The sequence below is a fragment of the Perognathus longimembris genome, chromosome 1 (assembly GCF_023159225.1).
Source record: "Perognathus longimembris pacificus isolate PPM17 chromosome 1, ASM2315922v1, whole genome shotgun sequence".
In the NCBI taxonomy this organism is placed as follows: Eukaryota; Metazoa; Chordata; class Mammalia; order Rodentia; family Heteromyidae; genus Perognathus; species Perognathus longimembris.
Genome location: NC_063161.1, coordinates 155,659,042 through 155,672,658, shown reverse-complemented (window position 1 = coordinate 155,672,658; position 13,617 = coordinate 155,659,042). Strand labels below are relative to the sequence as shown.

General features: G+C 44.8%; 1 protein-coding gene across 6 annotated transcripts in view; it reads right to left on the bottom strand.

Annotated features, from left to right (window-relative positions):
• Ralgps1 (Ral GEF with PH domain and SH3 binding motif 1) overlaps positions 1-13,617 on the bottom strand; it is a 235,789-nt gene that overhangs the window by 154,748 nt on the left and 67,424 nt on the right. For all 6 annotated transcript variants that reach the window (XM_048343137.1, XM_048343155.1, XM_048343130.1 and 3 more), the window contains exon 5: positions 6,229-6,312. In XM_048343137.1, the coding sequence (XP_048199094.1) occupies positions 6,229-6,312 (84 nt within the window). The remainder of the gene's footprint in view (positions 1-6,228; positions 6,313-13,617) is intronic.

Here is a 13,617-nt window from a genome sequence, read left to right as displayed (position 1 = left end):
TGAGCCACGGGTGCCCAGCCTGTCATTTCTTTTTCTTTTTTTTTTTATATTTGTTTGTTTATTGATTGATTGATTGGCCAGTTCTGGGGCTTGGACTCAGGGCCTGAGCACTGTTCCCAGATTCTTTTCGTTCAAGGCTAGCACTCTACCTCTTGAGCCACAGCACCACTTTTGGCTTTTTCTGTTTATGTGGTGCTGAGGATTGGAACCCAGGGCTTTGTGCGTGCTAGGCAAGCGCTCTACTGCTAAGCCACATTCCCAACCCGTGTCTCTAATTTTTTACAGCTCCAAGTATATCATCACAGAGATGCATCACCACTGGCTGATGTAAGCACCTACTGTGGGGCTGGCCATTTCTAGTTATTTTGTTGTGGTAAATAATACTGTAGCAAACACCTTTGCACATAAATCCTTGTATTTTTTTTTATTAAAGTCTGAGAATAAATTCCTGTAAGGTGAAATGAAAAAAGGGTGTGCATCTTTTTTCCCCAGAAATATATATATATACAGAACTTGGCTTCCAAAAGGTTTGATTTTGATCCATCAGCAAGTTTAAGCAGATCCATGTTTTCCTACACCAGCCAAAACCAGTTGTTAAATTCTTTTCCTCTTTACTACCCAATGGACAAAATGGTTTCACACTGTTTGCATTTCTTTTATGAACATCCAGTTAACTTTTTTTGAATTTTTTTTCAGTGCACATCTTCTGTTCCAAATCATTATAAGCCACTTATACTATTGAAGAATTTCCTTCTCAGGTCCCTTACTCATCTTTCTATTGAGACATGTGTCATGTTAATATTGTTGGCAGGCATGATTAAGATATAGACCTTGGCCACATCAATGTCATAGAGCTTCTTCACAGCCTGCTTGATCTGATGCTTGTTGGCTTTGACATACACAATGAACACAAGTGGTTGCTGTGTTCGGTCTTCTTTATGGAAACTCAGTGGCCAGGGAGAACTTGATGATGGCATAGGGGTTAAACTTGCTTCTCCTGAGGACACTCTTCCAAGGATAAAGAGCTGCTACTAGATCTGTAGAGTCTTAGGCTTCTGCAAGGTGGGTGACATTTTGTATCTGCATTTTGTGGCTATGGAAACCTTTCAGCTTTGCCTTCTTGGCAGTGTGTGTCTGCCATCTTGGCTTCAGCTTTGGGAAGGGTGGGAGCTTCCTTCTTTGCTTTCAGCTCCATCTTGGTAAGAAGGCAGAACTGGCATCGTAATAATGAATGCTTTGATCGATGTAGATGGCATATCTCTCCATTTATTCAAATGTATTTTGATTATTTTCATCAGTGTTTTGTAGCTTTCTACATGTAAACTTGCACATATTTTGTAAGATAAATTACTAAAGTTTTGTTTTAGTGCTATTAAAAACTGTGTTTTTGTTTTGGTTGTTACTGTTGTTTTTCATTTCAAATTCCAATTCTTCATTTCTGGTATACAGGAAAACAGCTTACTTCAGTATACTTACCCTGTACCCTGAAACCTTGTTATACTTTAGTTAGTTCCAGAAGGGTTTTGAAAAATAGATTTCTTGAGAAATTTCTATAGACAGTCACAACAACTGTGAGTTAAGACATCTTGAGTTCTTTCTCTCTATTCTGAATATCTTTTATTTTTTCTTGTCTTATTGCACTACGCAAGACTTTCCATAACACAATGTTATATATAACTAGTTAAAGAACACACCTTCATCCTGATCAAACTTTATAGGGCAAGTGTTTAGTGTCTTACTATTAAGCATAATCTTAACTAAAGTATTTTAGTAGATGTTCAAGAGAACATGACAATAAATATTCTCTTAAGCATGTACTAAAGTTGAAGAAGTTCCCCTTGATTTTTTTTTTTTTTTTTTTTTGCCAATCCTGGGGCTCAAATTCAGGGCCTGGGCACTGTCCCTGAGCCTCTTTGTACTCAAGGCTAGTGCTCTACCACTTGAGCCACAGCATCACTTCCGGCTTTTTCTGAGTAGTTTAATGGAGAGAAGAGTCTCACACACTTTCCTGCCTGGCTGGTTTCAATGCTCAGATCTCAGCCTGCTGAGTAGCTAGGATTACAGGCATGAGCCACCAGCACCCAGCTCCCCTTGATTTTTAATTTGCTGAGATTTTTCTTAAACCATGAATAAATATAGGACTTTTCAGGTCAATTAATAGGATGATATCAATACCCTCCCTCTTTTAAAGTTAAATTGTATCAGCTGGGTACTAGTGACTCACACCTGCAATCACACCTACTTTAGAAGCTGAGAACAGGACTATTATGATTGGAGGCCATAATATCCCATAGATGGACACAGTGGCATACTCCTATGGTCCCAGTGATGAAGTAAACTAAAAGTAGACTGCAGCGCAGGTGCTGGCCCAAGTAGGAAGTGAGATGACAACTATCTTCTTATAAAGAAAAGAAAACAAGCTGAGCACTGGTAGCTCATGCCTGTAATTCTAGCTACTCAGGAGGCTGACATCTGAGGATTGTAGTCTGAATCCAGCCTGAGCAAGGAAGACCATGAGACTCTTACTCTTAGTAGCCACCAAAAAGCCAGAAATGGAGCAATAGTTGCAATAGTGGGAAAGCACTTGTTTTGAGGCAAAAAGCTCAGGGACAGCACCCAGGCCCTGAGTTCAAGGCCCAGGACTAGCACAAAAAAGGGAAGGGAAGGGAAAGGGAAGGAGAGGGGAAAGAAGAAAGAAGGGGGGAAGAAAGGAAAGGAGAATGGAAGGGGAAACAGGAAAGAAGGAGAGGGAGAGGAGAAGGAGGGAAAGAGGAGAAGGGGGAAAGTGGAAAGAAGGAGAGGGGGAGGAAAGGGAAGGAGAAGGAAGGGGAAGAAAGGGAATAAAATAAGACTAGAAGTGTGACTCATTAGTGTTACACCACTGTAGCAGTCCAGGACCCTAAAATCAACCCCCAGTACTATTTTTTTTAAGTTAACATGAATCATTTCCTATATGTTAAGTACTGGGCCTTTATACCCACGCTTCTTCTTTTTTTTTTTTTTTTTTTGCCAGTCCTGGGCCTTGGACTCAGGGCCTGAGCACTGTCCCTGGCTTCTTCCCGCTCAAGGCTAGCACTCTGCCACTTGAGCCACAGCGCCGCTTCTGGCCATTTTCTGTATATGTGGTGCTGGGGAATCGAACCTAGGACCTCGTGTATCCGAGGCAGGCACTCTTGCCACTAGGCTATATCCCCAGCCCTATACCCACGCTTCTTATTTCATCCTCAACTACCACCTAAGATTATTCCTGAGGAAGATGAGCTCATAGAGGCCAAAAATAGACCAAGACTGTGCAGCTAGTAAGTTGTAGGGCTAAGATTCAAACCAAGGCCTGTTTGAGTATCTAAGATGCCCTCCCAACGTCTGTACATGCTTTAAGCTGACAGAAAACACATAAAATTAAATTTAAATGCCTGTGTATTTTCTGGGGACAGATTCATAATGTCAAATTCATGGCTTTGTGGGGAGGGGGTGGGGGTAGAGATATTGAGGTTTTTAACTCAGAGCCTCCTACTTGCCAGGGGGGCACAATACTGCTGAGCCGTGAGTCCACCTCTTTTTCACTGATTCTTAGGATAGGTCTTGCTTCCCATCCAGATGCACACCTGAACTGCAATCCACCTACTTTCAGGCTTTCTGTCTTGACTGGGAACACAGGTGTGCGACAACCTGCGGACATGAAGTCTCATGGACTTTTCTGCCCAAGCTGGCTTGGTACAGCAATCCTTCCAGTCTCAGCCTCCCACACAGTTTCAGATGACTTGTGTGTGCCACTGGGCCCAGCTGCGGGGTAGGAAGGGCCTTGCCAACTTTTCTGTCCAGACTGGTGTCAAACCATGATCCTTCCAGTCTTAGCTTCCCAAGTAGCTAAGATTACAGGTGTGAGCCACTAGCACCCAACTAATGACATTGTCAGGTTCTTATGAGAACCTGTGACCCCAGAATGATTGAAAATTTCTATACTGTATGTTGAACTCCTTGAGGGTGACAGGCCTGGAACACCTTTGGTGAACTTAGTCAAGCTCTTCCTGCCACTCAATGAATAAATTACAAAGGACTCAAGACTCCATAGGAAAGCAGGCGAGTAGAACAGGGCACTCACTCCTAGGCTTCTGGTTTGGCCACAAGAAGCTTTAAGTCCCTGGCAATCTCCTTCCAATCAGCTATCTTCCCACTTTCCTTTATTTCCCTCTAAAACATTTGGATGCCACTAATCTAAAAGCTCTTGACACATATTCCATGTAACTATAGCAACTGTGTCAAGTAAACACTGTCATTACTCTCAGTCACAGATGAAGAAAGTGGGGTTTTCTCTTATCTGGAGTCTGATGAGGAATCCTGTCCTCACATGGGTCAGGTCCACCAATGAGCTCATCTCAAAGAAAGCAGCCACAGTGGTGAACCAGGCCCGGCACATGGCCAGTTTGCAAGCCAGAGCTGCTATGGCTATGTCCAAGAGCTGCTGGCTCTCCGGGAAGCTCCAGCAGAAAGACCATTTCCCAGAGCACTGGGTTTGAGAAAATGTAACTTCACTTCTGGCTCATTTCACCACTTGGTTTGAGCAGGACAAATACAACTGTTCACAGAACAAGCTACACTGCCTTCACCAAGCTGAGCTGGCACTGAAGTATGAAACATTACTTCAGAATCCCTGATTTCCTCAGGGAGCCCCATGGTTAGTCAGAGGTGGGAATTGAGTTGACTCCCAGTCAAATAGTTTTGTTAAGGAAACTATGAATCTCTTGATAATTTGTGCACATCTGGGTTTTTTTTATTGTTCCGTCTTTTGTTTTGTTTTGTTTTTAAACTAAGTTCAGTTGAAAGGATTTTCAAAGGAAGGAGAAAAGAAGAAAAAGGCTTCCAAAACAAACTGTGTGCAGCTCTTTACTCAGATACATCTAGACCTTTCTTGGCTCCTCAACATCTCCCCAAAGAATACTACTGCCAGCTCCAGCCTTGATCTTAAGACTCAGCTGGTGGCTCCCTGAGGCCCCCACTGTCCTTGGGCAGACACTGAGGCTAGAGAGGGCTAGCGGGATTGAGCAACAGTGATGCACAAGACCAAGCATTTCCGCAAAGGCAGGTCCAGCTGGAGCTACGACCTCAAGGGAACACAGGCCCCAGGCCCAGAGGGCCAGCACTCACATTATGTAACCCCAAGGCCACTGTCCTCATTTAAAAAAAAAAAAAAGATTGAGGAAGAAAAACTGTCAATGACTATTTGGAATGTTGGCTAATGCAAAGAGGGTTTTTCAGGGTATTTTCTACACACACACAAAAAAAATCATATTCTAGAGGCACTGGCTGAAAAATCAGAAGCTCCCCCCTCATTTGGTCCACATCTGTGATCACCACTCCAATAAACGAGATACAGTTTGTCATACCTGGAGCCAGGGTTCTGGATAGACCAAGTCAGTCTGGAATTGTGTAGGGCCAGTAAATCCGGAGTCAAGGAGTGTTCAAGAATCCTTCAAGATGTTCAGTGTTGTCTAAACATAGGACTCATTTGCTCCACATGAATTTACTGAGAGTCTATTACACAAATGCCTTAACTTGGCAAGGTGTGGATGCTGTGATGAACAGGATGGGCATGACATTACTTTCATGGCACTCACAGACCAGCAAGGAAGGCAGAGACCACAGAGTGATACAAAATGAGAGCCAGTGAGTAAGGGATCACAGAGAAGTATAAGGTGCAATGAGGTGCAAGGTGAGTGTTTGACAGGGAAACTGCATACAGGCTGGGGGCCCAGCAAGAGTTCCCTGAGGAGGTAGCATTCAGTCTAAGATCAGAATGAGGCTGAATGAAGGGCAGAGGCCTCCATTCAGAGAACAGCACACAGGGGACCTGACAGTGCAGATAGGCTGCACTCAGCTAGAGATGGCAAGCCAGGGGCAGTGGAGCCAGAGGAGGGAGAGGGAAGGATGGGAAGTGAGGCTGGAGGAGTGGGCAGAGGTTAGATCCCCACTGCAGGACTTCCCTGAGCACTCTGAAGTACTGAAACCTTGCTTTATGTGGAACTGAAGTTGTGTTCAGTTCCATCCACCTTGCAAAAAGTATTGTAATAGCACAAGCATGAAGGTGGGTGGTTTAAGGAGAAGGGTTTAAACCTGGGGCCAGGTACCTAGCTAGCACCTGGGATTGGACCCAGCTGTGGTTGGAGGACTCTTCAACCTACAGGGACAACAGAGCCACTGAGACAGGTACCTGCAAAGGATGTTGCTTACCTGGTTAAATCTCCTGGTAAAGGCCACGACGTTGGGGGCGAGACTATGTTTCTCCTTCTTACTCCATCCACAGCTGGCTAGTTCCTAGGAAGCACAGAGTTAGTTTCAACAGAGATTCTAACCAGGATACAAAACATCCCAGGCCGTCTAATTAGAAGGTGGACATGGAGGTGCACCAGGTGGGAGAGAAGGGCTGGATCTACAGGTAGCAGTACACACCAACATGACCAGAGGAAAGAAGATACAACATACTCTTCCCCAAGACTCTGGCCACATTTCCTAGCATTCTGGTGCCAAAATATTCTTAATCCCACAACTGCCATTCTGCCAGCTTCTCTGGGACCAGAAGTCCTTTCTTAACAGTACAAACTGAAAGAGGCATAAATATTTGAATGAGTAGGATTCATCTTGGTGTATATGTGATTGTAGGGTTCTAGGCTAACTTGAAATTAAATTTTAAAACCTGAAGAACTCCAGATTTCATCGAACACATAACTCCTCCATTCCTGGAATCAGGTAAAGTCCCAGACCCAAACCATAGCAACCAAGAAGCTTCTGGGATTCCCTGGGGTTATTTCTGGAAGTTGGCCCCTCTTATCTCTCATATAACCAAAGAGTTCCCTTTAGTGTCCCGTGCAGGAACCTCGTCTCTACTTTCCCAGCAGGATTAGCACCATAATTCAGTCAATCACTGCATCTAAGTTTTACCTAATGTAGGCCTGGTTCCTATCTGGAGATAACAGGAGCTATCTCATGGGATTACTTGAGGTACTATAAAAGGAACAAGATCTTTTTTGTTGTTGTTGTTGTTTTGCCAGTCCTGGGCCTTGGACTCAGGGCCTGAGCACCTTCCCTGGCTTCTTTTTGCTCAAGGTTAGCACTCTGCCGCTTGAGCCACAGCGCCACTTCTGGCCATTTTCTGTATATGTGGTGCTGGGGAACTGAACCCAGGGCCTCATGTATACGAGGCAAGCGCTCTTGCCACTAGGCCATATTCCCAGCCCCAGGAACAAGATCTTGAAAGCTATTATTCAACCACCCAGCTTTCCCAGCTTGAGACTTCACAGAGAAGGAAGGAAAGGTAGTTGGTAGCAGCTAAAGTCCTCAAACCTCCTGTTAACTCATACCATGCCTCTGTATAATTAGGATATGGGTGTGTGTGTGTGTGTGTGTGTGTGTGTGTGTGTGTGTGTGTGTGTGTGTTCCATACGCTTGGAATTTTTTTAAGATCTTAATGAGAGTCCATTGCCCACCAACTGGAGCAAACACAGATCAGGGAAGTAGAGAGGACAGAGGAAATGGCCAAAGACCAAACTTACTGTCTAGGAAGTTATGTCTGAAGCACTGGGTTCATTGAGTACTCTTTAGGATCCAAAGGCAAGCCCTAAATAGGCATATGTGGAAAGCTCTGAAGTCATTGGCAACTTTGGTTAGAAGATGAAGCAGCTGGGAACAAGGATGGTGATGCAAGCCTAAAATCCCAGCACTCATGACACTGAGGCAGGAAGATCTGAGCTCTGGGCCAGCCGGAGCTACAGAGTGAGACTATGTCTCTTTCATACACACAAGATCTAACTGGGCATGGAACACTACTGTGGAACTGAGTCGCACTTCTTCCTGGCTGCCTGGCATCTATAAATGACATCATGTCCTCACAGTCATGCCCACAGAACACAACCAACCTGGACCCTGCCAGCTCCTTCCCACACTCATAATGTATAGACCCCACGTCTAAAGACTATGATATCAACTAATGCCACAATTCAGCCTGGATCAGGCATTTCACTTGTGTTATCTCATGCAATTCTCACACATCCATTTTAACCAAGGAGAACAAATCCCGTGACTTCTCAAAACAAGACTTGAATCTCTTGAAGGACTTACCTCTGTTTACTCTGATTCTCCTTGTTCTCAAAATGTATGTTTGTGAATGATTTGCCCCAATTGCATTTACTACTCCAACTCCTATTGAACACTTGAATCATTTTGCAAATACATTTTATTGCACTTTTGGAGGTTTATTTATTTATTTTTTAGATCTCTGTCTCTGGGAATCCCAAACTCAATGCTGAAAAGGATAGGTTATAATCACATATAAAACTCAGTTCATTAACTGATATTGAAGAACTGAGGTGCAGTTGTTGCCCAATTTTGGAATATTTTAACAAAGCCCTTACTTACATGTACATGTTCATTTAATTTAGAGTCTGTGGTCTTATTTGCACATCAGCTTGGGAAGGCAGAAAGGGAGCGATGTTGTGCCATATAGTCAAGACAAGCCTGGGGCCGATGGTGGCCGTCTACATCCCAGCGGTGGGCAATGTGAAATCTCAGAACTTGCACATTCTCATTTGAGAATAGCCCATGAGAGCCTGGCACACACAGGATCTGGTAACACTTGGAGGTACACTGCTGCAAAGTGTGGAAAGCAGCGTGTAGCCTCCGCTCAAACACCAAACACCACCTTCCTTTTCCCCCTACACTTGTTCCTGTCTTGAACTATGAACGAAACCCGCTTGTTTTGCTAGTGACAGGCAGAAAAGAGCCAAAGCAGGTATCTGAATTTATTTGATTTGAACATTTTTATGACTCTGAGGGTTTTAACAGTTTTATAAGGCGCGTGTGCACTAGGAGGCAGGTAAAATTTACAACTGAAACCCTGGTAGCATGGAACACTATTTCAGAAAGGTGCTTTGGTAAAATGGGTGACACAAAGGACATGGAGCTGATATGCCTTGTTCTGGATCCTGTCCCTATCAAGGGTGTCCTGGGCATAAGCTAGAATAAAAGTGGCCCCAGGATTGCAGTGGGGACTGCAGGCCAAAGCGGCTGTTGGGCGGCAGCAGGAGAGCTGGCGGATGCTGATGCCCGGCCAGCATCTGTGGAGTGAGTGAAGGCTCAGGGCTTCTCAGCACTGGAACCTCCTAAACTCAGTCCAGAAAGATTTATCACAATGTCAGAAGAAATCAGACCATTCTATCTGCTCTAAACCAACTCTCAGCCAACCTCTTTGGCGTGACTCCCCTTCTGTGTTTGGCCTTACAGGATTACAAGAGATTCCATCTGTGTGAAGTGGGCTTGGAAAATGTGAAGTAATAGAACAAAACTTCTCCAGTCACTAATGCCTAAAAAAGGCCCGTGCTATGGAACTGATTTGATCACAATTAAGTTAAAATTGACCATAGGAGACAAGGCTGGCTCTGGAGGAGAGACAAGAGCTTGGCGCCCCTACATCCCGGGTGAGCCGCACTAACCCATCCCACAGCACTAAACCCACAGCTCACTCAGGCTGCCCCCGCTAAGTCCTGGGCTGAGGTAGAGAGAACAAGGGCCCCAAAGTCTGCACAGGGTTCTTCCAGAGTCTCCTGGGACCTCCCCCTGCATCACAGGGGCATTTTACAGATTCATCAGAGAAAACAGAAGCGGTGAGCAGAAAGCTTCCTGCCACTAAGCTTGGGATTTTCAAGAAGCCCTCTGCTTCCTTCCTTAGAAGCCACTCTCTCCTGGTCCTGTCCAACCAGTCTGTTTTCTCAGAGCCCTTACCCCTGTCTTCCTTCCAGTTACCCATTCTTGTTACATTTCAGGGTATATAAACCTCTCCCATTAATAACATTAATAACAGATGCTCTTCCAGCTCCTGCTTTTTCTTCTTCCCTCTCTCACTTTTCTCTGCCTCCCGCTCACCTGCAGCTTCTCTTTCCTCCAGTAAGGCCAACTTCTAACTGGGACACAACTGCCCTCCACAGGCCCTTGGGGCCTATCATGACCTTTGGACTCTGTATTCTCCTAGTTATCTCCTACCTCAAGCTTATTGTGCTCAGTCCTACTTCCAGTTGCTCTTTTCCACACCTGACCCCCAGCCCTACCTAGATCTGTCCAAACTTGCCTCCTTCAGCCTTGTGTGTTTCACCTGGAGAGCACAGATATGTCTTGGCTTTAGTAGAATGTCTCTGCGCTGGCCACATTCCTGTCTTGAGCTCCAGCCCAGAAGACCTAGCTACCTGCTGGCCACACCTCCCTTGGCATCCCATGTGTACCTCAAAATCGGCAGGATCAAGAGGATGCCTGCACAGCACCTCAAAATCAGCAGGATCAGACCAAAAGGGTGTCTGTGCAGCTGCCTTAAATAAAAACTCATAACAATGTGGGATTCATTTAGAAACTCACTCTGACAGTCAAAAGCAAATGTTTATTACAAGACACTGTCTATGGAAAAATCCCTAACTGGCACAAAAACAACTCTGTTTTAATGCCTCCACCTGCATGCATTTCTAGATGATAGTACGAGTCAACACTGGTCTCAGCTCACCCTGCTCCCTGGGCCCCACAGACAGAAGGCTCACCCTACTAGCAGCCAGCTTTGAGCTGAGGGGTCTGGAAGTCAGATACCTTGACGTGGCCTGAGACAGGCCCAACCCTGGTGGTGTCTGAGACCAGTGAGGTAATCCTTGGAAGAGGACACCTGGGAGTGGTGACATGTTCTCCCTGAAGACCCCTGCAGCATCCACGCCGTCAGGCCATAGGAAGCTGGCGCCAACACGTGGCCCTCCCACATGTGGGCTTAATTCAGATCCGTGGTCTTCTCCAAATCACGTTTGCTGAACATGTCCACATGGAAAGCACACCACCCTCAAGGAAGAGTCACTGAATCAGACTTTCAGAACCATTACGAGGCCGGCACCAGCCAATGTCATGCCACCACGGTTCTCCACAGCCACCTTTCCCTTCCTCATATTACCCCATCTTCTGGCAGGAAAAAAACAGAAACAAAAAGAAGGAATTTCCAGATTTACTTAAACCTATGAGCAATCTTCAGAAAAGCTAATGAGATGGGTCCTGGTGACTCATGCCTGTAATCAAAACTACTCAGGAGGTTGAGATCTGAGGATGGAGGTGCAAAGCCAGTCTGGGCAAATCCAAGAGACTCTTATCTCCAATTAATCAGCAAAAAGCCAGAAGTAGAGGGGTGGCTCAAGTGGTAGAGTAGTGGCCTTGAGCAAAAAAGCTAAGCAAGAGAGTGAGGTCCTGCATTCAAGCCCCAGCACAAAAAGAAAGGAGAAGGAGGAGGAAGAGGAGGAGGAGGGGCATGACAGTCTTAGTTAAAAGGAAGTGTGCATGTGGAGTAGGGTCTGAATGATATGGAGGAAGACACTGTAGGGCTGGCCCCTGGTGACAGGGATTAAGAATAGGCTCTGGAGACAGGCATATGGTAGAGGAGCTGATGCGTCCCCTCAGGGACTCTAGGCCTTGTCACCCACACACAGGAAGAAGTCATCATTAGGATGAGTCCTTGAAAGGAATGTTATTAGCACTTGCAAAGTATTTACTTAGCCTAGTGGTTGCACAATGCAAATGTTAGTTAAATTAATAAAGCAATGCTCAGGGAGAGAAGCACGGAGCAGATGGGAGCAGGGGCCAAAAACCCAGGCCAGGAGAGTCTGAAGTTCAAATTGGGGAGTGAGGGGGTGAGAGGAGTTCCAAGAGAACAGTCCCCAGGCACCGAGACTCTGATGCCTGGGATGAAGACCTGGGCCAGCCAGAGGGTGGACCCTGTAAGACTTACTGAGCAGCTACTAAAGCCAGGAACCATGCTAAATGCTCCATGTACGCCATTTCATTTCATCCTCATGGAACCTTCACATCAACTCTTACCTCCAATTTCTTTTTTTAATTTAATTGTGTTGTCAAGGGGTGTACAGAGGGGTTACAGTTACATTTATAAGGTAGTGAGTATATTTCTTGCCAATCTTATCACCCCCTCCCTCATTTTTCTCCTTCCTTCCCTTCCCTCCAATTCCCCCACCCCAAGATGTATAGTTAATTTCCAATATATTGTCTTGTGAGTATCACTGTTGCATTTGATTCGCCCTTCATCCTTTATCTCAATATTTTGATGTTCCCCTTCCCTTATTCAGATAAACATATATACAATATCTAGGGTACCAAAATCAAATACAATGACAACAGGGGATAAACCATAGGAAAGAAAAAAGAAATACTTTAACATAGTACATTAAAAATAACAACAACAAGAAAAGCCTCCTGTTTCCATATCTTAGAGTTCATTTCGCTTAGCATCATCTTATATGATCATATGTACAGAGCTACTGAGCTATGTGATCCTCTGCTAGGTCCATCCTAGTCATATACTAATCACTACCAAGGAGCGAAACCATGGAATCTGTTTCTTTGGGTCTGGCTAACTTCACTTGATATAATTTTTTCCAAGTCTTTCCATTTCCTTATGAATGGGGTGATGTCATTCTTTCTGATGGAAGCATAGAATTCCACTGTATATATGTACCACATTTTCTTGATCCATTCATCTACTGAGGGCATCTGGGTTGGTTCCATATTTTAGCTATGGTAAAATTTCTAAATGAAAAAATAAGTAGAAGAGTTTGATGTGTTCAGGCAACACAGGGAGTGTGGACAGAGTGGCAGGATCTTATCCTCAACCAAGCCAGGCAGAGCTTCATGCCTCCACTGAGGCTCCAACAGGCACCAGCCTAGGGGAGATCTGGATAAAAGGATGGAAGAGACAGTGGAAGTCATAGAACAGGGCTTCTGGGAGCCCAATGCCTGAAGCAAGTTTGGCCTAGGAATTGGGCTACCAATGCCTGAAGAGGGCATGGTGCCTCATAAAAGACAAAAGGGAAAGAAGAATCCAGCCCTAGCAGCTCTCCTAGGAGCAGAGCTTCCAGATACATAGGCAGAGTTTACTCAGGGCCAAACAGCCTACAGGCTCCAAGCCAGTGCATCCATGTGTTAGCTCTGAATGTACAAGCAGCATGGGATCCAGGTAGCAGGGTAATCTCCACATAGTAGGAGAGGCTGCCATTTGTCCAACATCACACAAAGGAGTTAGAACCAGGTGGGATCCAAACTGTGGTCTGGTTTTTAAGCCTATGTTTTGCTTAGTGCCAGAAAAACTAGAACTTAGAACAACCTAATGTTGCCAAAATAGGCCATGGAAAAGAACAGGACCTCTTGGTCGTTTTAGGCAACAAAGGTGCCAGTCTGTAAATATACTAATTGGGAAGAATACTACACTCATCCAGTTCCTTGCAACAAGCTCATCCTCATGGGAGGCACATCTAGGGTTCTGTTCTTCCCTGGGTAAAATCCTCAGTTCTAGCAGATACTGTTGTTTATTAACAAAACTTAAGTGCTTTTGTGTGTTTGTTTTATCATCTACACGATTAAATATAATATTCTGCTATCACCTTTGCTGAGACCACTGGTCAAATATGAAAGAGAGAACAATGTGATTAATCTGTCACCAGAAACATGTTTCAAAAGGAAGAAGCTGCTTCTGCCTGTCACTGTGATACTGTGACAAACCCCAAGCGACTTATAATCATTGCTGTATGTTCAAATCGGGCAACT